Raw genomic sequence first — 26,092 nt, 5'->3', positions numbered from 1 at the left:
GGAATTGTGGCTGAGGGGGGCGTCACAAAACGTTGTTGCAGGGTGCGTACGAGATGTGCATTTCTGGCCGCTTGGGGAGGAGACACTGGATGTGCAGGCCAAACAGTCAAGGCCAAATGGAAATGAACCTTTTTCTTTTTGTCCTTCGCCGCCACGAGTCCAGGCGTGTACGCATCTATCCGCCAGATGGCGTGAGGGTCTAGCAAGCGAGACATGGGTCACAAACGCCGGCCTTTTGCTCGCGGACCGACGGATGGCAAAGGTCCGGCGAAAGTCAAGAGGTAGAGACGCTGCACGCCGATAGTGAGGCAGTCTTTGACCACGTCAATGAGCTTCGAGCTGTGCCCACCTACACGACCAAAATCCCGCCAGGATGAGCTTGCCATACGTGGACCCTGAGTCATGCTGTTGTCCATGTCGGATATGCAGTCTTCTTCTACTCCCCATCCATTTTGCCACCAAAACGAGATGTATCGATCAAGGGCGCCGTTGGGAGCGAGCGATAGGGAACAGGGTAGGGCGGGCTACTTACGTCAAGTATCCGAGTCACATCTAATGCTTGTCACATGGTCTTCTTCCCAACGGTACGAGTCAAATCGTCGGTCTTCCACCCCTTTCCCTTTCAACCCGAAGGTTTCGAAGGACTGGAAGACATCGGTCGACCCTGGTCCGCTGCTGCGACGGCAGCAGCGGCAACGGCAGCCGAGTTGTTCGAGCCGGCGCTCGCGACATTGCTGGCGTGAGCGAGGAGGAATTTGCAGCATGTCAGAGTATATTTGCAAGCTCGGGTCCACGTCTCATCGTTCTGATTAAATCCGAGCTTGATACTCGCATCACCAATGCGATCCTTCTTGATCTCATAGGGCAATTTCAAGCCGGGACTCGCGGGCCCGTGGTTCTGACCTCGACGATTTGACGCAGTGGGGGCGGGCGTGGTCGCGACGAACTGACCCAGCTGGCGTAGACAGTCTAGAAATGCAACCATGCCGTTGTCAAAGCGACGATGTAACCAGGGCAAATTCAGCGGCAGGTCGCCGGAGGAGAACAGATCCAACGGAGTGACCTTGGGAGTGCCACGGTCATTGAGACCCGCGCCAGGTGATGGTGTGGGAAACTCTACCTTGTCGATGCGAGAGGTGGAGCCGAGAGGACGTAATCGATATCCTTGGAACTGAAAACCAAGTCGCTCTGCAATGGTGGCCAGAAGGAGACAGGTTTGGCCCCATGCAGCATTGATCTCGGGCCATTCGACGGAGGGATTCGCTAACCGACCAAGTCGGAGCCCATTGATCGTACCAAAGTAACCATCGTGGCCAATACAGAATGCGTCATTGTAGACGTTCGTCCTCTGCAGTCGCTCCAGCTGCTGTGAGTCGTGGTCGTATCGCATATTGAGTGCATCACGCTCGGTTTGAAACTCTCCTAGAGTCAAGGCAAAGCTGTTGCGGGCGCGCCAAAAGGCTTCCTCGTCCGCATCCAATTGCTGAGACTCTTCCTCCAGGTTCCCAATATCCTCGTCCAATCTAGCCTTCTCCTGCTCCAAAGCTTCGATCTCTGCCAGCAGATCATTTTCCACTTTGAGGCTTTCCTGCAGCGACTTCTCTGCCGCCTCCAACTCCTCCGTGGACGGGATGGCCGTGTTTAATGTTCTCAAAAAGGAGATATATGCGTCCCGTTCTTTGGTCGATCCGACCAGACGCTTCTTCAACGCCTCGACGAGCGAGTCTGTGCATTCTACACAGATAGGATGGTCAATATCGGAGCGTGAGGAGATGATCTCAAACAAACGGCCCGTTTTGTTGACCTGATTGGCGAATGTCCCGTCTTCTTCGGTAGCTTCTAACCTTTGCACACTCTTCCCTTTTGGCCGTAAAGATAGATTTTCCTCTGAAAGAGGTGGTACAAATTGTGATTCTGTCAGCATCACAAAGGACATGTTTCCGCTCTCTGCCCGTGGGATTGATGGTGGATGCGGCTGCGCGCCCGACCGCGGCGCAGGCACCGATCTCCTGTAGACCGGAGCAGCAGCATTTTGAGCTGCTCGATCATACGTGGCGTGACGGTCGGAAGGGTACGAGGTTCGAGCCGAGGATGCTGTACTGTGCCCTGGGCTTGTCTTCCCTGTAGAGTCTGGACCAACAGCTTAGTAGCTGCGTGGAGCATGTGCATCTCCAACCGTCATGATGGGGGAGCTTCCTTACTGACGAGCAGCTCAAAAGCAGCTGGATTAAGCGACTCCAGTGAGCCATCTAACTGGAGCGGCTTTCGACATTTCTGGCAATACATCGTGTTGGGAGCCACTGCTTTCGTGCATCCTCTTGCGGAGAGAACGCGAGAGTGGGGAAGAAGTGAGAGGTGCTGAGTGAGGCGGCTTCGACGAGGGGGCACGTCATGCCGTTTGTTTTGCAACCTTTTTGGAGCGGAGAAAAAAGGGCAGCTCTTCACCGCGGCGCGTGGCACATGCCAATCACTCCCCACCTGACTTTTCTGGCGCATCGATGCGCTGCTCCGAATGATCTCCTCACAACCCACGTGTATTAAACGGCGAGGCAAGAATTGTCTCGCGATGCTACGCGCTATTCGGATTGCCGATGCCTCTGAAAGCGCGGTAACCCCGATTCGACATTCCAAGGCTCCATTCATTGACCAGCTCTATTCGTGCTTCTCAACAATCGAACGACATGGAAGAGAATCCAGTTCTACATGATCATAGCCCCTTGAGCGATCTTCAAGAACGCCCCAGGAAGCGACCGCGTGTGTCTCCGGTCCCCAAATCACCACAGGGCGTGAATGAAATCCCGCAACAATGGGATCTCCAAGCTGCCCGCGTCCAGAATGACCTGCGCCTCAAGTCCATCTTCGAAGGAATATTCGCAAAATACGGCAATGATTTCTCAGAGGTGGGAGACGAGATTGATCTCGAGTCCGGTGAGATCGTCGTCGACCGGGGTCACTTGCTGGGTATGCGCGAGGACCGACGTTGGAGATTGGAAGGACCCTTGGGAAATGGATCCTCTTGGCTCCGATGAGGAGGGCCCCTCTCCTGAGGAAGCTCCCGCATCATCAGCAACCCGTGGGCAGGGAGATACAAACCGCATGTCGGTCGATACTGGCTCGGTCGGACTTACAAGGGGGCCCATGGCCGACTCGGCTGGAGCGCCCTCGGAGGTCAGGCCTGGAAAACTGGTATCCAGTCCTCTGGGGCTTAAGGGCAAACCTTGGTCACAATGGCATTCAATGGAGCCGAATTCAGGCCCGGTTGATCCCCTCTGGCAAGCTCCTGAGCTGCCGCCGCTGTTTGCGACGCCCAAGGCGACCAGGCAACCCACCGTGCTCTCACCTCAGCTTCCGACCATTCCTCGAGAACCTTCTCCACCTGGCTCCGGGTCGCTTTGGACCGTTCCGCGACGGCGTCTTCCACGATCCAGCCAGAAGGTACAAGGCCTGGCGACCTCCTCACCGAGTAGGAAGAGCCGGCCCCGTGCAAAACGCAAGCACCAGTCGAGCCCTGGGCCGCGGGACTGGTCCTTTGCTGAGGTTGCCGGAGGCGACGAATCGGACGATCCGCTGCAAGAGGAATGGCCATCTTCGCCTCTGCCCATTCCACGCCAGGCAAGCAGAACCGGCGAACCAAAAACGAGGAGTCCTAAAACTACTCCAGTGAAGATGACTGCGTATACAAGCCCCATAAACAATCGATCGGTCGATCATCGCCGCCAATCGCCATCGCGAGAGGATCGGTCCGTGCACAGTAGATCGGCCACGGGGCGCGACCATCACGATCGCGGCCACCAGTCGGAAGTCACCCCCCAGTCAGTGAACACTGCGGCTGGGGGTGGTCGACATTCCCTACACGATTCTGTCTCGCCCACGTTGCCTCGCTTCGTTGATGGTGGTGATAGTGGTGCTGCCGCTGCACATGAATGCCCAAGTTCATCGCCAATCAAAACGAATGTCAAGTTTGCCCCCGACGAGATCAAATTGATTGTGTGCATGCGCTACGTGCAAGAACGGCCGTGGCGGGACATCTCAGCGGCCTTACCATCCCATACACTGACGGAGATCTACAAGTGGAATCAGGTTCACTGGAGTGATCGCCGGGCGTACCCGCCGAGAGCTCCAGCTCCCTGGTCTCAAGTGGAAGTTGATATCTTGGATTGGCTAGCAGAAATGCCTGGGCTATCATGGGCCGAGATCATGATCGAGCTGCCCAATCGGTCTCAGTCCGAGATTGAAGATGAATTGCTCCGGCGCTGGGTTGGTGATGAGATTTGGCTTGCCAAGCAGCGTCTGGACGAAAGCACAGTCACGGACGAACCCCCTTCTTCGGTGTCTGTGCATTACGAGACAGAGAGCAGGATAGTGAAAATCGATGTGGGCCACAGTGACGAGGAAAATCCACAAACTTTTCTCACTGCCGCCGAGGGGAGCTCATCATCCGATTCCGAGATGCCCACGACCCCGAGGCCGAAGCCGAAAGCGACCGCGTTGCCTCGATATCCTTCTCTCCCTCCGAGTGTAGAACCCCGGCGTGAATTCGAAGATCTCGTGAATAGTGATGGGGATGGTGTGGAGGGTGAAACTGATGACGTGATGCTACTGAGCGCTGCATCCTCCCCTTCTAAATTATCATCAATCTACCTAGGGAGCCCTGCACCAAATCGAGATCTCTCGAGGACGCCCCAAAGGTCACCAATGAAATCCCCTGTCAAGCCTCGACAGCTATGATAATCACGGCGGATGAGAGCATATACTAAGGGATATAATGAGAAATGATCCGTCACACAGAACAATTATCGTATTCATCATGCTACTGTACATGTTCTAAGAGATTTTACTGAAGTCCTCGTCCTTCGCGTTCAGGACGTCTTCCAACTTCGTGTCTACAGCTCCACCAACATCTCCGGCTTTAGCCCAGAAACGCGATAGATGCCTTGATCCTGAATCAGATAGCATAGTCACGATTCGATGCCCCGGGCCCAGCTTGAGCGCTGTTTTCACCGCGGCGAAACCTATCAAAGCATATTAGTGAGCCCATCCTAGCAGAAATGACAAGGCGGATATCCACGTACAGTTCACAGCACTGCTACTCCCAATGAAAATCCCATCCTTCTCCACCAACCACCGAGCCATGGCGAGTGCCTGAGCATCGGTCACACGTACCGCATCATCCACAAGCTCCTTACCAGCCTCAAAGTTTGCGGTCACGCGGTTGATTCCAATGCCTTCAACGATCGTATCGACCTGGGGTCGTCGGCGTGTACCCTCGCGTTCTTTCACGTCAAACATGACGCCGTATCGCACGCGATTGTACAGGCCGCTCCCCTGAGGATCTGCCAACACAACAGTCATATTGGGCAATAACGGTTTCAGATATCGCGCCACACCCGATATAGTTCCCCCGGTACCCGCCCCAGCCACGAAAGCGTCGATTTTCCCGTGACACTGAGCGTAAATCTCAGGCCCAGTACCTGAATAATGAGCGCGCCAGTTGGCTTCGTTCTCGAATTGATCGGCAAAGAATCCGCGGCCCTGAACCGAGATCTCATGAGTCTTAATGTCTCCATCCTTTTCGGCCGTGACGGAGACAGACGACGATTCGGTGTGCGCCTGGGCAAGTGCCCGCGCGCGGTTCACAAAATTTTCCTTCTCGACAATAGGTGCGGGTGGCACGCGGTCGACAATGGCCCCGAGCTTCAAGAGAAGGTTTGACTTTTCGATTGCCTGGTCCGAGGGCATGCAGCTGTGTGGCCTATGGTGAGCAGAAGCTTGGAAGGCGTGGCGTACTGTGGGGGGAACATTACATATGAGCCAGATAGCCCTTGGCTCGAGCAAGACTGGCGAGAGATATCCCCGTTGAGCCCGAGGTGCCTTCGTATATGGTATCACCAGAGTGGGGAGTCAAGAGACCTTTCTCTTCGGCCTGGTATGTGTGGTTAGCGGATATTTTGCAAACTTGACTGAAGGTGGTTCAGGCTTTACGAATTCGCACTTACAATTTCGATCATGCTCAGTGCAACACGATCCTTTGAACTTTGTCCGGCACCGTTCAGGAACTGGCTATATGATCAACTTTGGAATTCGAATGGGCGTTCTCATGGCACAGTGTAGTCCTTACTTCAGCTTTGCCCAGAATTTCACATCCTGTCGCATCCGACAATGATTTGATACGAAATAGTGGTGTATTCCCTATACAGCCTTGGATACCTTCGACAATGGCCGGAGGCCCTGATCGCGCAACGGGCGCTTGGATGGCTGGCTCATTTGATGCCGCAGGGTTTCTGCCATGGTCTTGAGATGATAGCAGTTCTCTGCAGACTAAAGCCACGGAGACACCTGCCACAAATGCCGAGCCGACATATAAGGCCGTGTGGTTTTCTGGCATGCTGGTTCGTAGTCAAAAGCCTGCTCAATCTACCACAATTCCGCTGTATAAAGGTTGCCAATTAAGATGACGACGGTGACCTGATGTTAGTATTCCTCGCGCAAAAAGCGTAATTTTCTCCTTTATGAGTTACCCCACTGCTCAGCTATATGAATAGAACGCTAGAGTGCATGGGGCACTTAGACTGATTAGTTCACGCAAAGAAGACGTGGTTTTGAATCAAAAAGATGAATTGCCTCAGACCTCGAATTCTATGCGATGAGTTGAGGTGCCATCGAGAGAGCCTCAGGCATGAATAATACTGCCTCAGGCTACCACAAAGCTCCCCTGCGGGCCCCAATATCTACCGATCTTCATGTTTGAACTCCGTCTCGTGCTGCAAGCTAGCATCATGGACTCGCCTGTCCTGAATCAGCTGTTACGTCAGCTATTTCGACATCCGGCTTGCCAAACTTTGCGGCGACCACCAGCGTCTCTCTCGCGTCAAACGCGCACATTCCTTACCCGTCGCACCCCAGCGAAGCGCAAATCCCAAGATGATGGCATGCTCTGGACCAAACGGGGGGATTACCCCAAGAATATTGACGAAGAATATTGGCAATACCCTACGGTGACGGCCAAGGACCTGAAGAATCGGCGTGAAAGACCGCGGCAGGTGAAGATGTTGACGCGCGAATTTATCGACGGTAGGTTGGGTCGGACGAGCGATCTGTGATGCGAAATCATCTGCGCGGACTATTCTGATCCTCTCGGTTCCCGACGCAGATAGTCTTTACAATCCTCACTATGGGTATTTCTCGAAACACGCGACCATTTTCAGCCCCGGGGAGCCATTTGAGTTCAACAACATCGAAGACGGGCCCGCGTTCCACCGAATGCTGGGCGAGCGATACACGGAATTCGAGGATCTACTCGACCAGGAGAAACCAGATATTGCCCGGCAGTTGTGGCACACTCCAACAGAATTGTTCAAACCTTACTACGGAGAGACCATTGCGCGGTACTTGGTTTCCAATTACAAGCTCACGCTATATCCTTATCACGATCTGATCATTTACGAGATGGGTGCCGGAAATGGAACCATGATGTTGAACATCCTCGATTTCATCCGTGATACCGATTACGAGGTGTACCAGCGCACCAAGTACAAGATCATTGAGATTTCGCCAGCGCTGGCAGATCTGCAAACCAAAAACCTGCTGGACACCCTCAGCTCCAAAGGTCATCGCGAACGAGTCGAGATCATCAATCGCTCCATTTTCGACTGGGACACCTATGTTCATTCACCCTGCTTCTTCCTTGCCCTTGAAGTCTTTGACAATTTCGGCCATGACACAATCCGCTACGATACCCGCACACAAGCCCCCCAACAAGGTGGAGTGCTCATTGATGCTGACGGAGACTTCCACGAATACTACAACACCCAACTCGATGCCGTTGCCGCTCGCTTCTTGCGCGTTCGTCAAGCTGCAGCGCGCCGTCCATTCCCCAGCCCCTTGGGACCCTGGTACCTGCGTAACCTCCGATCAGCAGGACCCTTCCGCAAAGAGTTCTCCCCTCCGGAGTATATTCCGACACGGCTGATGCAATTCTTCGATATTTTGAATCAGTATTTCCCTGCGCATCGGCTGGTCTCCAGTGACTTTGACTCATTGCCGGATGCCGTTCCCGGGTTAAATGCACCAGTGGTGCAGACTCGTTACCAACGGCGGACTGTGCCAGTCACGACACCATTTGTGAGTTCTGCGAGTCCCTCTTTCTGGCCTGTTCGGTCATGTACCGAGATGTTACCCACTTCTGTCTTTGCTCACATCTTACAACTTGAACAGGTGCATCAGGGCTACTTTGATATCTTCTTCCCCACCGACTTCAACGTGATCGAAGACATGTATCGCGCAGTCACGGGCAAATTGACCCAGGTCATGACTCATGAGGATTTCGTCCGTCGATGGGCTTACATCGAGGACACGGAGACGCGAAACGGAGAGAAACCCGCTTTTGACCTGGTACAAGAATGCCAGCATGTTGATGACCGTGTAAATCTGTACAATAAACGACCGAGGGGTGGGATTTGGCAAAGGAGGAGAAAATGAAAGAAGTCCCGATCTCACCGACCCTATGGATTTATTGTCCGTCTGCCACACGCTAGATGAGACAAGAAAGTCGGAAATGCAACGCCTCAAAAGTCGGCTTCATTCCACGCTCGCCACGGCTTTTCGTGAAGCTCTCCTCCTCATATGCTGCTCTAAATCCCTTCCAGGTAGACTGCCACTCCGACATCTTGCAGAGACGTACGTCCTCACGCTCACGCACTAGTCGGAACCCGCGTTGATTTTACCGTGAAAGATACCCTTGGTATCACATGTAGCCTTGTTCAGCCATGATTATCCGCGGATCCGAATCAACAATACCTCCAAACGCCGAAAAAAAAAAAGTAAAGAGTGAATCAACCCCTTACGTTAGTCTAGGTAGGCGCCCTCATCCGAAGAAAAAGCCTCTCACCCGAGGCACGAAAATCCCAAGTCGTCCGGCGCTGTCTCTCGAGAAATCTATCAAGATCACATCCGTACAATTCCAGGGCAAAGTAAGAGTATTGTCGACCAGAGGCATCACTTCAGACAGGAAAGACGACGATGTTCACGTCGCCCGCATTCGGGCTTGGCACTATTGAGAAAAGTCGGCGCTGAGTGAACGGGACGCTGCTCTCGGTGATGTTGCAGTAAGCCCAGGACCAGGGAGGACCTTGTTGTTCTGCACGACGGGCTAGAAAACTAGAAAGCCAGCCTGCAGTATGTACTGGGAAGTGATGCACTGCATGGTTTGGAAAGTGGTCGTGGGAGAAGGCGAATTACTTCGTGCTCAAGTTATGTGGACTTGATGCTTCGGTTTCGTTGGCTGGCGAAGTCCCAAAGAAGATCCTATGTTCCAGCATTTCCTACGAGATATCAGACAAGAAGCGCCCGCCGAGAGATTTTAGTCAATGAGTGCGAAATATTTTTTATTTGATCAAGGGGAATATCGCTCTAAAATTCAAACTCCTTGCGGAAAATGTTCACGTCCATGCCCGCCACCACCTGGTCGGCCAGATCTCGTCGACCCATCTGGCTAAACACCCGGCGGAGGGTGTCGTACAAGTTCGTGCTCTGGTTCTGACTAATGTGCAGCATGCGCTCCAACCGCTCGTCATCCAATCCATCCCCTGCACCGCCACCACCGATGATCTCGCGTGCACGTTCGCGACCTTCTTGCTCGACGACTCGATGCATGGAAAGAGCGCCGAGAAGGTGCTGTGCGGCCTCGGGGTAGCAGCCAATGTTGATGCACGAGACGCCGAGGTTGTAGCGCGCTCGTACAAAGTTGGGGTTGATGTTCAAGGCCTGCTCGTAGGCCTCGATGGCTTCCTCGGAGCGGCCACTGTTGGCGAGAGTGGCGCCAAGGCGGTTCCAGAGCAAATGTAGCTGCTCGCGCTGGTTGGTGCTTCCGGACTCGGTAGAGGCCAGGGCGGCGGAGAAGCAGTCGACCGCCTTGTCGTATTCTTCGGCGCAGTAGAACAGGACACCCAGGCCGACTTGGACGTCGGGATCCATTTGCGCACCTGAAGGAGACAGCTGTGCGGCTTTGATGAACAGCTCGGTCACTCGGTCGTGGAGCAGCTGACGGTCGGTGAATCCGAGGTCGGCATCTCCCGAGATCTCTTTCGGGTCGATGATGGAAGGGTATTTGTGAGAGAGCCAGCGTTCAAGGGTGCGGTAGGCGGTGGAGTCATAACCCTCGTTCGTGTACGACACGGCCAAGCCCATCAGCGCGTCAAGGTTGCCCGGGTCGATCTTGAGTGCCTGCTCCAAGGCTCGAATCGCTGGGAGCTCCTTCTCATTCTGCGCCTGTGCAGAGCCGAGCATCGTCCACGCTTGTACGTGCTGGGGATCTTTCTGAACCGCAGCCTCAAATGCCAACGCCGCAAGAGAGAGATTGCCTCCCTCGCGCATGATCTTGACACCTTCTTCAAACGGATTGGTCACGGCCGAGTACACATTATCTTGCTCAAACATGTAGTCGCCCAGTTGTGGATCACGGAACCGCGTGTTCAGACTGTCGAAGCCGTCCCAGTCACCCAGGTCACCAACGTGCACGCTGTCCGTGACATCAAAGTCCCCGCCCTCCTCGGCCAGTTTTCTACTCGCGGCAGTCTCAGCTTGAATTCGCTCCCAAACAGACTCAAAGGCATCCTCGGCGGTGGGCACTGACCTGTCCAGCTCGTTAAGCTCCGCCTCCATTGCCGCGTTGGCCTCCTCGTCGATCTTGGTTTCATTACCGGCCGTTTCCATCTCCGCGAACTGCGCCTCCCAATTTTCATCATCGAGTTCAACCATCCGACCCTTGCCCTTGTCCTGTGTCTGTCCTTCCATGGGCTGCTGCTGATGCATCATCGGCGATTGCATCCCCATCGGGCGCATCATGCCCATACCCCCCATGCTTCCCATAGCACCCATATATCCACCCATCCCCATGGGGTGCTGATAGCCTGCCATGAGCGGTGGAGTGGCGGCCGTCACAGGACTCTGCGTTTGGGGCATGCCGATGCGACTCTGTTGCTGGAAGCGCGCAAACTCGGCTGGGGCAAAGCCAGGCGTGTTGTTCATCTGAGCACCACTGTTGAACGCAGCCTCCATACGTGCTTGCTCACCACCATCAAACTCCGCGGCCCAGCCGGGAGATCCTGTACGAGGAGGTGCATTTTGGAAGTTCTCTAGCTCTCGGCGCATGTGTTCCATGGCAAAGGGCTGTGGCGACGGCCCATTTAATTGTTGGCCTGGCTGCTGCATGAAATCATCCATCATCTACACAGAACACGCCCTCGGACAAAACGTCCAGCGGGCTTCGCGGTTAGTCACCGAGCCTATTCAAGTTGACGGTACACAGGCCTCCGCTACTACCCCTCCCGCAGATCGAGTGGGAGACTGGGGTTGGCTGCGAGTCTTCAAACCACACACACACACACCTGATCCTGTCCTCCCATCATGCCCCGTGATCGCATGCTCTCTTGCATTCCTGGAGCCCGACCGACCAGCCGATCACGTTGTAAAGACTTGTCATCTTGGACATGCTTTGTGAATTGGGTGAGGGGGTTTCCCGCCGTGGAGCATTCAGCCCCTCCGAGGAATGACATGCTGTGGGGTGATTTAGATGCGATATATATGAGGACTGGTAGATTCACGTCGGCGCTGGGAGTAATCCTGGGGAATAGAATAAGTTCGCAGGAACTGTGAGAGCTGTGAGGGAGAGAGTAGAAGTTGTTGCCCCGGATATTTGCCCGAGACGTGGGGTTGGATCGCTCACTAATGGGCTTTCCGCCAGCCGAGGTTCCCCGTTGGTCACGTGGGTGGCTCCAGGCCGACGTTGCTGTTCGATGAACTAATGATACTGCATCGATGCATCCTGGATTGATCCGAACAAGGTTGAAACAAAAGGTAATTTATGTGCAAGAGTGACGGTCTGTGGTTTATAATATACAAACAAAAAAAGGGGTATAATACAAAGCGAGGCCAAAATAGCCTACGCCTTTCCTTTCTCCGGCAGCGGCAGTCCGTCCGGCTTCGCTTCCTCGGCCGACAGCATCTCGTTCTCCAATGCCTTCTCGGCCTCCTCGGCTTCCCGTCTAGCCCGATCTCTCCTTCTCGCAGCCGCCTCTGCTTTAACCTGTTCCCGATCAATGGCTTCCGGCCTAGGCTTCATCATGCCGACTCGTTTTCTTTCCGCAAATGTGACGACCAGCTTTCGCCCATAGGGCCTTTTCCTCGCCAGAATCTCCATAGCTTGCATGGCCGCTTCGGTATCGATGAATTCCACATGCGCAAAGCCTCGGGGCATTCCGGATCGTCGGTCAACGGGGATGCGAACATCGGTCAAATTCTTCACATCGTAGAAGAGGTCCTGCAAATCGCGGTCTGTCATTTCGAGGGGAAGGCTGCCGATGAAGAGCGTTTCAGTCGGTGGATAGGATGCGCGCTGGTAATTGAAGTGGCTGCGGGCGTAGTGTGCGACTACTTGGCGGCCCTCCATAATTGTGGAGTGCATGCCTTCGACCGCAGCGGTTGCTTCTTCGATAGTATTAAATTGGACATAGCCAAAGCTAAAAAAAAAAAAAACATACGGTCGGTGGTTCAGCATGAGATGTGAGGAAATCGTCGAACCAAGTAACGTGGAAGGACTAACCCTTTGCTGAGGCCCCGATTATCATGGACAATCATTGTGTGTAGGACAGTACCAAACTTCTCCATGTGTTTCCTTAGATCTTCGGCGGTGATGTCGTAAAAGAGATTCCCGATGTATACTGTCTCGTTGGGAGGAATTTTGACCTTATGAGCGTTCTCGGTCGTCTTGGCAGATGGCAAATTTTGCGTCGAGGATTCAGCTCGAGGCGCTTGTGTTGTTTCCCCTGCAATGCGTTGCGTCTGCTGATCGTACTCTGTCTGTTCACTTGTGCCAGACCGAGGCAATGAAGTGCTCTGGGATGAGTTCAATCGAATTTGGGAAGCTGCAATATGTGCCGTCTGGATTCGGATATTTGAAATTTCATAGATAGCAAGACACCTTGACCGAGCTGTGAATGTGGTGGGAACCGAGTGTAGTGAGCCCAGGACACGGGCTGGTGTTCGACGAAGACAATGCCTAGACCAGGAGGGAAACGAGGTCAGTTCAAAGGCGACATTCGTTGCAGGTGACGTTTTGTTTTTCAGAATCAGGACTCTTTCATTTTTCTGAAATTTCTTTCGCTATCCACTTACATCATTTCTCTCAAGACAAGCTGTCTTACCAATGCTTGTTGTGAGAGCAATTTGGAGATGGTTGTCTGATGCATCTGCTCCGCTACCATCTCAAAAAGTTCCGCGGAGCGATAATAATAATCACGTGATTGTTATCAGAGGGCGTATGATTGTGGATCGCTCCTTGCTTGGAGGCTGTTAAGCTCAGGAGTAGACTAGTGACTGCGGCAAGATCGTTGTCCCGCTCGTGAGACGCGAATGAGTTTGTTTGTTAGCTAGAGCGTTTCGAAATTTCGCACTTGAAGTGCTTTGAGAGAGATAATTCTGCGCGTTTGCGAGTTGAGCGCCAAGAGTATTGACCCCCATGACGGGCTTCAGTGCATGCCAACCTTCGACACTAGCTTCCCTCTCATTCCATACGCTCCTTCGTGGAGCTGGAGTGTAGACTTGCGTGTTAAACAAAGCATTTCCCCGTGAAGGTTGTTGAATTGAGAGTAGTCCAAGTCCAGCATCTTCTATCTCGTAATATACATTCAATTTCCTCCACAAATGGAGCCTCGGGCGCCAACTCGTCCAACCGTCAAGGAATGTCAATCAATATACAGCTTTTGCGAAAATACGAGTGATATAAGGTATAGAGCCAACAAAGATCCGCAATCCAAGATTTGGAAAAAAAAAAAGCATAACAACTTAAGCAAGATCAGGTATCAATGTCAACATTATGTCGGGGATTTCCGCATGGAGCACAACAAGAGCGTCATGTCTGGCTTCAAATTGAGCCTTGGCTGCGGCCAGTTGCTCCGGACTGTGACGATACAGGCGTAAAGCCCGGAACCGACGATGTGGCGCTGTCCGGAGAGGGACCCGGCGGCGAGAAGGCATTCGAGGGGCGATGTAGTGAAGGGCCATTCAGCATTGAAGGAGGCCGATTTGTCGACGCCATGGGAGTCGTCATCGCGGGCTGACTCACTCCAACCCCTTGAGGTGTTGGCTGACGTTGTACATCCATCATGGGCCAATATTGATTCGCTGTGTCGAAATTTGGATTTTGAATATATGTATCCCAAGCATCCTAAAGAAGAGCCATCAGTTGATTGAGATTCTCGCTAGGTAGGAACTTCTCTTCAAAGGGGAGTACTGGCTTACCCAGTCGAGGTTTACCTGCATGTCGGGCATCGACCCAAACATGCTACTGAAGGGCGACAGCGGCCCTGGCATTTCTCCCGGCATCGTCGCAGTGCTCACGGGTAGTGACGGATCGCCGCTCATCTTGAACAAGGGGTCTGGATAAGGTGGTGGGCCTGAGTTCATTGGGCTCATACCACTGCTGAGCAAGCCAAGGGTCATTGCCGCATTCTGCTTTTCATCTTGCGGTTCGAACATCGCACCACCCGCCCCCGAGAGGTTTTCTCGTCCTGGAACTGCACTATGCAACTTAGTAAGCATCACTTCCAAGACTGAGCGAGCCTTGAAGGCCTCCATGCTTTCGTCTCGCTGTGAGTCCCAGATTTCCTTGGAGCGTTGAATGATGGCAAGCATTTCGTCGCGTCGCTCGCGTCCCCACGCATATGTGTCGCCATAAGGACGACTGGAGGCTTGTGGTTGAAAGCTCTGGTATAGATCAAGACAAACGATTGTGCCCGCAAGAAGATAGTCGGCCGAGCTGAGAGAGGAGATGAGATTGCGGCCCCGCAGGCGTCCCTTCCCCAACTCGGTGTGCAATACAGCTTGATATTCCAGGATTTCAAGCGCAGAATCGATACAGGTGCGGCGGGAATACGTGAAGCGAGGATTTTCTCGGGCACGAATGAGGTAGGGCCGATGCAACACACACTGGGCTTTATGATAGATGGTCATCACCTGGAGAAAATATGTCAGCAAGGGCTGGGGCTGAGATCTTTGATGAACGGCAAGACTCACGGAATAGCGTGAGATGATGAGATTGACGGGGTCGTGTTGGCACTCTTGCATTGGCCTGATGCTGAGATGATCAGGGATAAGATCGCGAGCCCGTCGCAGATCGGCATCGATATCCATGACCTGCTCATACGATGAAGTAGCGACCGCCGAATAATATTCATTGACCCGGCCAAAGGCATAAGACAAACGGGCTTTGCAGATCAGATACGAAATCGGCGTCGGCTCGCTGAGTTGGCGAGCTGGTGGTAGCTCTGGTGAGTCTTCATCGAAGTCGTCGTCGTAAAGATTCCGAGGCAGCTCCGTGTCGGTATCGGTGGTGCGTAGCATGCTTGGCATGCCAACCTGGAATGAAAACAGCAAGTCTGCTTGCCGCACAAATGCCCATACCCGGCGCCGCATTTCGCCTTGGAAAGGCGTTACGTTTGGAAACACTTTCGAGTCACGGTGGTATCCCATTCGCATCGCCAAGCGGGCAATGACTCCCGTCAGTACCCAGATCGAGATATCTGCGTCTCGAGTCTGCGAGTAGTCGCCATGAAGGTGGAACACCAGGGCTTCAATGAGAAACCTATGCGGTTTTGTAAAGTCGGCCGAAGTCAAACATTGAACCACCGAGTTCCGGAATGACGTCGCCATGTCGAGAGACTTGCCTCGAAACTCTGGGGGTTCGTCCCCTTCTCGGTGGTATGAAAGCATGGACAATCTCATCATTGCAAAGAGCATGGCAATCCAAACGAGCTCCGTCTGTGAGGGATCATCCCAATGCTTGTTGTATTGCGCCTGAAATGTCGGTCCGTGAAGGATATGCGTCGCCGGGTCGTAGCTGTTGAAATAGCGAGCAACGAGGATATCAGTCGTATATTTCGATGGCATCCCTGCCATAATTTCCGGGCGGCTCAAGGGTTTCGTGACGCCGAAGAGAATTGACGAACCACCCACGCCATCAGCTGCTGGCCTTGCCGCAGCTAGTTTTTCTGCCTGGTCGTCGAATTGCTTTTTATGCGTGGCGAAGAAGTTCCTCACTTCGGCGATCTATCGAATTGTGGGTTAGATCAGCGAACCAAGTCGCTCGATCAGCTTCTTGATTTGATGTTCCACTCACATCGTGCAAAATCGACGCCCAATGCGCTTCACTGAGGTAATATGACTTGCCGCTGTCCATCTTCATCACTCCGAATGATTTAGTCACTTGCTCTGTGTCACTCTCCTCCGGATTACCCTCATTGCTGTTTTCCATGTCATCGACATCGATTTCGTTCGACAACCCTGTTGACCCGGCACTACTTTCCCCCGAAAGCGCTGCCATAGCAGCCGCGGGGCCGGCTGCCTGATTGCCGTTGGTCATCAACGACAAGACGAGCCCTTCGAGGCGGTCAATTCGATTTTGCATGTCATCGGGCGAGGTGAGCGTCTTTTGTTGCGGGGAACTCTTTTTTCGATTGCTAGCCTGAGCGTAGCTGCAGGATGCTGCATCGCCTCGTTTGATACAGTTCTCACAAGGATGAGCTCGATTACATTTCAGCCTAAAGTGGCCCCTGTCAGATGTCTGCTGGGTCTGAAACAGTTCAGGCCTGCTTATCGCAAAGTCACATTGGCTGTGGTAGTTCTGGTGTCGGGAGTTACTTACTTACGATTGCGGCAAGGCGCGCACGACAGAGGAACTCGATTGCGTTTGCGGATCACTCTGAAATCGGGGGAATGCGCGCCCACGCTGGACGACGTTGTTGATGGCGGTGTAGGAGTCATTTTGGGTGATTTTTTCAGGGGCAGAGCTCCTTGTCGGACGCGGTATATTCAACAGAGGACGGGCTGGCTGATGCGAAATGGCATCAACCTCAACGACTCGAGGCCTCACGAAACGGTTCTGCACAAGGCCGCTGCAGCTTATCAAGGTGGAAACCGGCTTGAGTGCTGGCAAACTCAAGAGTGCAGTGTCGTTTGATAGATTGGGCGGTAAAAATTAGCGCTAATTGTCTCCGAATGTTGGAGTTGCACCTGTCGTTCCGGTCGCAGATGTTGCAAGGTCTCCCCGTGTTGTTGTCTCGTAAACGGTCTGTGGAAGGAAAAGTGCTCGATTTCAGTAAAATCAAGCTTCATTCGCGGTCGCGTGGCGCAAGTGGAATCCTTTGAAGCCGATTGAAGATGAGAGGTCCATGCAAGTCGTCGTCCTGATGCGACCGGCTGGACTACCTTTCGGAGGTAGGGAAGATTGCGACCACTTTTGCGGGCTGCGCCTCGTCTCTGCTCGGAGCCGATGCTGGTAATATGAGGGGTCACTGCAGAAACGGACGGAGTTGAGAGCCGTGGGAGCGGCTAAGACACACAACTGGAAGAGCACGCTCAATTCAGACGATGTGTATATAGCAGCACAGGACTACCCAATATTCCAGGCCACACTTCCTCACCAAGGGGGGAGAGAGGATAAAATCCAAGCAAAGTCAGAGCCAAAGTCAAAGTACGCGATGATCCTGATGATAAATCCCGCGCTTATCTCCGTCAGATTGGGGCCAGACTGCCTTATCAGGCCAGTCAAGCAGTCAAGGGAAGTCTGCTTCTCTGGTTCGGTGGCCAACTGGTCACTGATGATCTCACCACGTCTTTTGTGTGGTCCTTGGACCAACCCGGGGAACCTGGGCCCGCGCTGTCTTCTGGAGCACAGGTACTCTCTTGTTTTGCGACTCTGTACGACTAGTGGCTGATTGGGTTACCAGAAAATCAATCTCATCCACCCGAGGAGTAGTAACCTTGTGTTTCTCTCCAGTCACTTTAAACTCATCTAGGAAAGAACAAGAAGCCTGGATATGTTAAGATCGGTAATGTCACCGCCTCCCCCGCCGTCAAGGATTATTATTGGGCACATTCAGGACGTATGAAAGAGCAGGGGTTGTAGGAAGTGAGTCATACTATTAAATGGGCCGGGCCCAGACAGGTACATAAGTCGAGCGCGGTGAGGCTAACATGTGCGCAGCCTCGGTCTTCATTCAGTGATCATCATAATGACTACTGCACATGACAGGTAAAACCGCTGATGGGATGGACTGTACATATTTGATAGGTGATCTAGTACTATCTATGTTATCTTTTATACAACCATTAGCTGCTGCTGCTGCATCCATAGGTATGGATAGGTGCTGGCAAGGTCAGCCCAGGCAGTTAAGGAATTTCGAACACTGGCACAACTGGTAAGACCTCCAAAGACCTTCGGGTACCTTGGAAGTAGTACTTGCATCCATCACTTCCAATCTACACCCACCCCCAGTGTGACGGAGTACGACCTCAACCCTATCCTGAGATAGTATTGAATCAAACTAACCTGGTCATAAAAAGAGCAGTTAGGCTCAAACCAGAGGCTCAAATGTTGAAATAATTCTCTATCGTCCAGTTCTACTCTTCTTGGTGAACAGATCTCAAGCGCGTTGAAAAAGCACCAGCTCACAAGGCTTGGCAACAAATGTACAGAGGGGCCGCACTAGGCTGAACGGTCACCAATCGCCGCTACTGTTGTTGTTTGCCAATCACACGAGGTACTAACTGGTTGTTACTCACAGTGACAAATGAGCGATTTTTTTTTCCTGGGCTGACAACGCTCTTCAGGTGTGTACTTTGTGATACGAGTCATGTTGTATCAGACGATTAAATCAGTCCTTAAGAGAGGGATTCAGCCCATTGACATTAGATTAGTCGATAGTGACATTGTTTAAATCAGGTGCTACACCGCATTACGCAAGGCAGACTGGCATGCTGCGCCTCTGATAGACGCTGCTTCATATACTCTTGGATACAGCCTCAGCTGTTTCCAAAGCTGTACGAATGATCATTTACTTTCTAGTATCTGCTGGGTTTTTTTAATAAAAAAAATACACAAATTGGACCGTAGCTCGTGTCATTTATCATTTTCAAAGATGCCCAGGATAGTCGACAGTGCTGTCAGTAATTACTACAGAAGTTTGGTCCTCTACAGATACAATTAGAGATACCCAAGGGTCCACTTTTCACGCCATGGGTCCGTTTTAGTGTGTATCATTGGGTGGGTGCTTGCTTTTACCTCTGGGCACATCTATGGTAACTCCTAGCTACAGTAGGCTACATTAGCATATAGGAATTACATTCACGGACCTGTTTGTAGTAATGAGAAAATGACGGTTGAGTACCTTTGATTGGCCACAAACTCTTGAGAGACGTGCAATCGATCAACACGTACATCCCTGTTCCAGTGGCTCAGTTTCTTTGTGTGTTGGCAGTCAAGCGGGGGAACAACACCTCGAGACAAACGCAATACGCCCGCCACGAATATATTAAACCGGGGCAGGCTAACTGGACATGGCTGCTAGTGAAGCTGCATCTCAAGATTCCACTCCATCTTCTGGATACTCTTCGCTTTGCAACTCCTGTCCTTTCCTCCTCTCAAATTATCTGGTAGTAAAGAGTTCAATTGCAAGAAACTTGGTTCTCTTAGCCTGATAGAATGTCTGACCAGCCCCGCGGTCGTGGCGGTCGGGGTCGAGGTACTCGAGGCGGAGACTTTGGGGACCGCGGAGGTGGTCGCGGTGGTGGTGGTCGGGGACGGGGACGCGGTGATTCTCAAGAGTTGCCCTTCCGTCCTTCTGAGCGTGGTGGCCGTGGTGATCACCGTGGCGACTTCCGTGGTGACTTCCGGGGTGGTCGTGGTGGTGATCGAGGCCGTGGTGGTGATCGAGGCCGTGGTGGTGATCGAGGCCGTGGTGGTGATCGAGGCCGTGGTGGTGATCGAGGCCGTGGTGGTGATCGGGGTCGCGGTGGTGATCGAGGCCGTGGCCGTGGTGGGTTTGGAGGTTCCCAGGGCCCTCGAATCTTCAAGTGAGCTTGATTATATCGTGATACCAGGTACACTTGCATGGACTAACCCACCACGCGATAGTGAGGGCAATGCGGTGACTCCGCCAGATGCCACTGTCATCAAAACAGAAGACGCCTTGGCCAAGGCGCTCGTTGGTAACTACCAGAAGAAGGGCAAGAACTTGGCGCAGGCCTATCCCGATCGGCCAGGTTACGGCACGTTGGGACGACCGGTGACCCTCTATGCTAATTACCTGCCGTTCACCTCGGTGGGCAAGCCGATCTATCGCTACCACGTCTCCATTGCTGCGGAAGGTGGCAAAGAGCCGGCGGGTCGAAAAGCGCGCCGAATTGTGCGTCTGTTACTGGAGGAGCATTTTCCGGATAACCTGAACAGCATTGCCACGGACTATCGATCGACTCTCATTTCGGTGTCAAAGTTGAAGGACGGCATCTTTGACGTACGATACAAAGATGAGAGTGATGTGGAGTATCCCGAATCTCCCAAGGTGTTCAAGGTCACGACTCAGCATACCGGAGACATCAATCCCGCCGACTTGATCAATTACCTCACTTCGACCAACGCTGGGGAACTGTTGACCTCAAAGCCCGAAATCATCCAAGCTCTCAACTTGATCTTGGGACATCATCCCAAGACGAACCGGGAAGTGGTCTCCATTGCGGGTAATAGACATTACAGCTTCCAAGAGAACGTCAAGGAAAGTGCCAGTCTTGAGGGAGGACTCGAGGTTCTTCGTGGATTCTTTGTGAGTGTTCGAGCTGCCACGGCGCGCGTGCTGCTGAACGTTCAGGTCAAGTACCTGGCTTGCTATGAAGCGGGTCCCCTGGCCAAAGTCATCGGAGATTGGCAATACAGTAACCGAGGCCAAAAGCACTACCGACTAGAGGCTTTCCTGAAGCGGATGCGTGTGTGTATCACCCACATCAAGCGCAAAGACAAAAATGGCAAGCCGAGACCCGCTCGCGTCAAGACCATCTCGGGTTTTGCGACCCCCCAGGATGGTGGCTCCGATCTCAATAGGCCAAAGGTGGAGGGCTTTGGAGCTGGGCCCCATGGCGTGAAGTTTTTCCTCGAGGCACCCGGCTCGCAATCTTTGCAGTCCAGTAGTAAAGAGGCAGGTGGGAAGGGCAAGAAGGGCAAGAAGGCCCCTCCCAAGGCTGGTCCAGCGCCTGCCGGCCAGTTCGTGAGCGTCGCCGATTTCTTTAAGAAGGGTGAGTAGTGTTTTAAGACAGTGAACCATATCCACCTCTGGACCAGTTTTCTAATTGTTGCCAGAATACAATATCACGGTCAACCCTGAGCTTCCAGTCGTCAACGTCGGAACTCGAGATAAGCCTGTCTACCTACCCGCAGAAGTCTGCGAGGTAGAGGCTGGACAACCAGTCAAGAACAAGCTTTCTCCACGCCAAACACAGAACATGTTGAACTTTGCAGTCAAGGGCCGCATGCCAGCACAAAATGCCCAGTCTATCGTCACCAAAGGTGTTGGTGTTTTGGGAATGGGCCAACCGCTGAATGCCACTTTGGTAAGTCCCATCCCCCTTTTGCGGTATCTTATCCCCATAAAGTGTGGGGGCGGCTGCATACTTTCATCATGACTTGGCCACAAGGTCTCCGGTGGATTGAAACTGATTTCAATCTGCTCCAGGAATCCTTTGGTATCAAAGTGGGCAACACTCTCGTTACAATACAGGGACGCGTGCTGCCACCACCGAAGATCATGTACGCCAAGCAACAAGAGCTTCAGGCCAAATTTGGAAGTTGGAACATGCAGTCAATTCAATTCTGCAAGCCGGCGACTTTGAAGAGTTGGACATGGCTTTTAATTGACGCTCCATACAGTAAACACGGGCTTGACCCGCAGTCCTTGGACCGAGGGATGCAAAACTTTGCTCAGACCCTCCGGGACATGGGTGTTGTCGCGGAGAAATGCAAGCCAGGTAGGAGAATTGAATTGCCTCGCAACGGTGACATTGCGGTAGCGATTGAAAAAGCCGTGCGTGAGCTACAATCACAGCACAACCCTCAATTGATCTTGGGCATTCTATTCGCCAAGGAAACCCAGGTCTACAACACAATGAAGCAGGTCTGCGATGTCCGCTGCGGCGTGCGCAATGTCAATGTGCTGGCTGAGAAGGTTCGAGGTGCTAACGCGCAATACTGGGCCAATGTGGGACTCAAGATCAACCTGAAGATGGGAGGCGCGAACCAGACGCTGCGGAACTCGGACCTTGGCTTCTTCGCTGATGGCAAGACAATGCTCGTGGGTCTTGACGTGACTCACCCTTCGCCTGGCTCTGCCAATACGGCACCCAGTGTGGTTGGAATCGTTGCCTCAATCGACTCACAGCTGGCACAGTGGCCGGCCGATATTCGCATTCAGCCGGCACGTCAGGAGATTGTATCTGATCTGGACACCTTGCTTCAATCCCGGATCAAGCTCTGGGCCAACAACAACCGAGGCAAGCTGCCGGAGAACATTGTCGTCTATCGTGATGGTGTGTCTGAGGGCCAGTACGATATTGTCATCGACAAGGAACTGCCCCTGCTGAAACGAGCGTGTGAGACCATGTATCCTGCTTCGGACACAAAAAAGGGCCTGCCTCGTCTGGCAATCGTCATTGTCGGCAAACGCCACAATACTCGTTTCTACCCCACAAACGACAAAGACGCCGAGCGCTCGGCAAACCCTCAGCCCGGTACTGTGGTCGACCGTGGCATCTCTGAAGCTCGCCACTGGGATTTCTACCTGCAGGCCCATTCAGCGTTGCAAGGCACGGCTCGCCCTGCCCATTACTTCACCGTCTGGGACGAGATCTTTTATCCGCTGCACCCTGGCGTTGGACAGGGCGGTGCCGCTGATAAGCTTCAAGACCTGACTCACAAGATGTGCTATCTCTTTGGACGTGCCACCAAAGCTGTCAGTGTTTGCCCGCCTGCGTACTATGCTGATCTGGTCTGCACCCGTGCGCGCTGTTTTCTGAGCGATCACTTCGACCCCACTCCTTCTGCTACCCCAGCGGGTAGTGTAGTCGGAGGTGATGACGGTAGTCGCGTACCTGAGGAGAGCCAGGCAACCATCCATGCGAGTCTCAAGGACACCATGTTCTACATTTAGTTCTCCTGGAGCCTCAACGTTGGATCCACGAGCCTTGTGCTCAGCTAGCTCCGCTTTGCTTGTCGTTTCTTTTGTGTCATAGCTGGGACCTTTCTTGTCGTTTTAGCCCTCGTTCTTGAGCGGTGAGGTTTTCAATGCCTTGCCTCTGTTTTTCCCCAGGGAATTCAGTAGCACCCACGGAAATCAGATTGACTCGGTTCTTCTTTTCTTTTGTTTCTTATGAATTTGGTCCGCTTGTCCGTAGTGCTCCGTAAGATTCCATCTAGCACTGTTTTCACCTTGTGGGTTGTTCTCGTCTCCTCGGATTCACTAGCCTTCTGGGCTTCTATGTACTGATGTGCTGACGAAGAAACTTCCGTCAACTGATCTGCAAGAAAAGCTTTGGTGTCCAAAATGATAAAAGAGTGCAAAGCTCGATGAATCTCGATGGGCCTACCTGCGATCCGTCCATACTTTGTTGAAAGAGGCTCTTTGCGGTGGTTTGCGCAAGAGAAAGGTCGACTCGGATTCGGGGCTCTGTTTCCTCAGATAGATCGGATGATCTGAAGACGTTTATGCGGATGGAGACTTTTAGACCTCACGTATATCGCAGCCATGATTTCTTGGCGACCTCGCGGACAGTAAGTTACCTCGTTGTTAGCCAGCTATTGCTGGAATCACTGAAATAACCCTATCAGACTTGGTCATATTGTTAGCAATCACATTTTCTCAGCACACAGAGAATGAAATGGACACCGTAACATGTGTATAATATGATGATATGATGTTTCTTCTCTCCCCTTCCCCCCCTTTCTCTTTATCTCTCTCTGTGTGTGCTAGCTTGCATGGATGGCGATGTTCTCTGTTGAGAGGTTATGGCGAAAAACAGTCTTGCTTGTGACTAATTCTAGCACACAGCCGGTGTTCATGGAGTCACAGGTTGTCGAGAAACTCTGAAGGCTTCAGATATCTTTCAAAATTTGACGCTGATGTCCCGAGTCAGATTATTCGTTTTGAATAATCGGTGCCTTGGTCAAAGTGATATACATACCATCGGCAGTGCGAAATCGTGCAACATGAATTTTGACGAGTTGCCTGCTCCCCTGCTGAGACTTTGGTCATTTAAGTCAGTCTTTGTTCTCGAAAAGAAACCAAAACGATGTTTCGCGATTGTCAACTGGGGCCGAGGAGATATGAGCTTTTGACATTGATACAATTCAATCCTCTTTGTTCAATATCCCGAGCTGTACATTCACCATGGCCATTTGCAGCGTCCTCGTCGCTGTGTTCCACTTGAAGATTGAATAATGGGCTCCAAGTTGTTATGAGTGTGCGGTTTAGTACGCGTTTGTGTGTGTATATCTGCGAATCTCCCACAACACAGTCCATTTTAGGAAGGAGTCTGGCTTCGTGACGCCAGTCAACCCTATCATGTGCTCAATGTTTGCTTGATTTTATTCGCAAAATTTCTCAGGGGGCTTCTTTTTCGGGGTTTGCTTGCAGGGTTATCAACGTCACAGGACATCAGGTATTTATACCCTCTGTTTACCTCTCACTCTCCTTCTCTCTTCTTCCCTTCTCATCACTCTGTTCATCTTCACCTCCAACCTTCTTTCTTCCAACTTTTGTCTAGGCTTTGACCACTTGGTCTTACTTTACTTTTCTTTTCAACCTTACCTGACCTTACCTTTTTCTTCCTTTACTCTCTTCTTCCTCTCTTCTCTTCTTCCTCTCTTCTTTTCTTCCTCTTTCCTCTTTCCTCTTTCCTCTTTCCTCTTTCCTCTTTCCTCTTTCCTCTTTCCTCTTTCCTCTTTCCTCTTTCCTCTTTCCTCTTTCCTCTTTCCTCTTTCCTCTTTCCTCTTTCCTCTTTCCTCTTTCCTCTTTCCTCTTTCCTCTTTCCTCTTTCCTCTTTCCTCTTTCCTCTTTCCTCTTTCCATTTTCCTTATTTCATTCCTCTCTTCGACTCTCCCGTTCTTGCCATCCACCAAGATGGCTTCAAGCAAAGTCTCTGCCTCTGGCTCTCCTGTCGCCTCCCGCCCCCGTCTGGGCTTCCTGTCCCTCCCCGCCGAGCTCCGCAACAAAGTTTACGAGCTCGCCTTGGTCACCGACAAGACCATCACTCCCTGGGAGAATACCACCCAGGTGAGCGCTCAATTTCTCTGCACCAACAAGCAGATCCACCAAGAGGGCCGTGACTACCTCTATGGTGCAAACTTCTTCGCGCTCGACGCGCCCTCGGGAGAGGCTCTCCGTGCCTTCCTCGAGCAAATTGGCCCCGACAATGCTGCACGCATCGAGGGCATCAAGATTCGAACCCCTCGAGTGAAGGTCGACACCGAGGAGGAGGGTGAAATGGAGCAAGTCGACATCACCGCTCTGGACATGATCCGTGAGAAATTTCTTGCCCTGAAAACCCTGCACTTGACTGCCTTCAAACTCACGACTGAGGAGAAGGTGGGAACCCACCCTCGGCCCGCCGCCGTCAATCGCAAGATGTCCATCAAGGCGGCGGCTGTCATCAACATTCGCCTTGGGGACATTGCCTCCCGTGCGAAAATCATCCTGGAGACTTGTGATCGTTGTCACATGATCCCTTTCTTGCAGCTCAAATTTCACGAGCCTTATGGCTGGACGAGTATTCCTGTGATCTGTGAGAGATGTACACTTGGTGATCCTCCGCTTCCTCGACCACCTCAACAAGTTCTCCTACCCCCATCTTCTTCTCCCCTCCAGGAGGCAGTGCATGCTCTCACCGCTGTGACACATGCAAACAATGCTGAGGTCCTCGAGGCCGTCAGCATTCTTCCACCATTCGGACCGGGCTTCCTCCATGCTGGCACTCAAGCTCAGCTTATGATGGCCGCGATGCAAATTGCCTCCGCCGACATCTATCTCTCTTCACGCCCAACTCCTGTGCACTTCCCCGACGATATGGACACCATCGACGTCATGGAACTTCTGAACAACGCGAACAATGCCAATAATACCAACAATGCGACTTCCTTGGATCCCGCGGAATATGTGGACTTTTCGCACCAGTTTCTTTAAGTCCTGCCCTCTCAATACTGCGCCGCCTCGCAGTGCTTGCT

The 26,092-nt window shown here is 52.5% G+C and overlaps 9 protein-coding genes across 9 annotated transcripts; 4 read left to right on the top strand and 5 right to left on the bottom strand.

Annotated features, from left to right (window-relative positions):
• Positions 1 to 622: 622 nt before the first annotated feature.
• POX_h09814 (Vacuolar protein sorting-associated protein 30) lies at positions 623 to 2,286 on the bottom strand (the record flags this gene model as incomplete). The annotated part of the gene is made up of 2 exons (XM_050118561.1): positions 623 to 2,130; positions 2,202 to 2,286. The coding sequence occupies 2 exons, from the start codon at positions 2,284 to 2,286 to the stop codon at positions 623 to 625; spliced, it is 1,593 nt and encodes a 530-aa protein (XP_049965348.1).
• Positions 2,287 to 2,681: 395 nt separating this feature from the next.
• On the top strand, positions 2,682 to 4,728 carry POX_h09813 (uncharacterized protein; the record flags this gene model as incomplete). The annotated part of the gene is made up of 2 exons (XM_050118560.1): positions 2,682 to 2,928; positions 2,987 to 4,728. 2 exons carry the CDS (start codon positions 2,682 to 2,684, stop codon positions 4,726 to 4,728), a joined length of 1,989 nt encoding a protein of 662 aa, XP_049965347.1.
• A 96-nt stretch (positions 4,729 to 4,824) lies between these two features.
• Positions 4,825 to 6,385, bottom strand: POX_h09812 (Cysteine synthase 2; the record flags this gene model as incomplete). The annotated part of the gene is made up of 5 exons (XM_050118559.1): positions 4,825 to 5,012; positions 5,073 to 5,743; positions 5,805 to 5,923; positions 5,997 to 6,056; positions 6,119 to 6,385. The coding sequence occupies 5 exons, from the start codon at positions 6,383 to 6,385 to the stop codon at positions 4,825 to 4,827; spliced, it is 1,305 nt and encodes a 434-aa protein (XP_049965346.1).
• Positions 6,386 to 6,776: 391 nt separating this feature from the next.
• POX_h09811 (uncharacterized protein) lies at positions 6,777 to 8,478 on the top strand (the record flags this gene model as incomplete). Its single annotated transcript, XM_050118558.1, has 2 exons — positions 6,777 to 7,071; positions 7,151 to 8,478. 2 exons carry the CDS (start codon positions 6,777 to 6,779, stop codon positions 8,476 to 8,478), a joined length of 1,623 nt encoding a protein of 540 aa, XP_049965345.1.
• Positions 8,479 to 9,408: 930 nt separating this feature from the next.
• On the bottom strand, positions 9,409 to 11,552 carry POX_h09810 (Peroxisomal targeting signal receptor; the record flags this gene model as incomplete). Its single annotated transcript, XM_050118557.1, has 2 exons — positions 9,409 to 11,223; positions 11,385 to 11,552. 2 exons carry the CDS (start codon positions 11,550 to 11,552, stop codon positions 9,409 to 9,411), a joined length of 1,983 nt encoding a protein of 660 aa, XP_049965344.1.
• A 386-nt stretch (positions 11,553 to 11,938) lies between these two features.
• Positions 11,939 to 13,259, bottom strand: POX_h09809 (uncharacterized protein; the record flags this gene model as incomplete). Its single annotated transcript, XM_050118556.1, has 3 exons — positions 11,939 to 12,515; positions 12,599 to 13,143; positions 13,200 to 13,259. 3 exons carry the CDS (start codon positions 13,257 to 13,259, stop codon positions 11,939 to 11,941), a joined length of 1,182 nt encoding a protein of 393 aa, XP_049965343.1.
• A 659-nt stretch (positions 13,260 to 13,918) lies between these two features.
• On the bottom strand, positions 13,919 to 16,815 carry POX_h09808 (uncharacterized protein; the record flags this gene model as incomplete). Its single annotated transcript, XM_050118555.1, has 5 exons — positions 13,919 to 14,221; positions 14,296 to 15,009; positions 15,070 to 16,101; positions 16,172 to 16,640; positions 16,697 to 16,815. 5 exons carry the CDS (start codon positions 16,813 to 16,815, stop codon positions 13,919 to 13,921), a joined length of 2,637 nt encoding a protein of 878 aa, XP_049965342.1.
• Positions 16,816 to 19,534: 2,719 nt separating this feature from the next.
• Positions 19,535 to 23,024, top strand: POX_h09807 (uncharacterized protein; the record flags this gene model as incomplete). Its single annotated transcript, XM_050118554.1, has 4 exons — positions 19,535 to 19,905; positions 19,967 to 21,117; positions 21,182 to 21,432; positions 21,555 to 23,024. The coding sequence occupies 4 exons, from the start codon at positions 19,535 to 19,537 to the stop codon at positions 23,022 to 23,024; spliced, it is 3,243 nt and encodes a 1,080-aa protein (XP_049965341.1).
• A 1,968-nt stretch (positions 23,025 to 24,992) lies between these two features.
• POX_h09806 (uncharacterized protein) lies at positions 24,993 to 26,051 on the top strand (the record flags this gene model as incomplete). Its single annotated transcript, XM_050118553.1, has 1 exon — positions 24,993 to 26,051. One exon carries the CDS (start codon positions 24,993 to 24,995, stop codon positions 26,049 to 26,051), a length of 1,059 nt encoding a protein of 352 aa, XP_049965340.1.
• Between the last annotated feature and the right edge of the window lie 41 nt (positions 26,052 to 26,092).

Source organism: Penicillium oxalicum, chromosome VIII, assembly GCF_001723175.1.
Source record: "Penicillium oxalicum strain HP7-1 chromosome VIII, whole genome shotgun sequence".
NCBI classification, from domain to species: Eukaryota; Fungi; Ascomycota; class Eurotiomycetes; order Eurotiales; family Aspergillaceae; genus Penicillium; species Penicillium oxalicum.
This window is presented reverse-complemented; position numbering and strand designations above follow the sequence as displayed.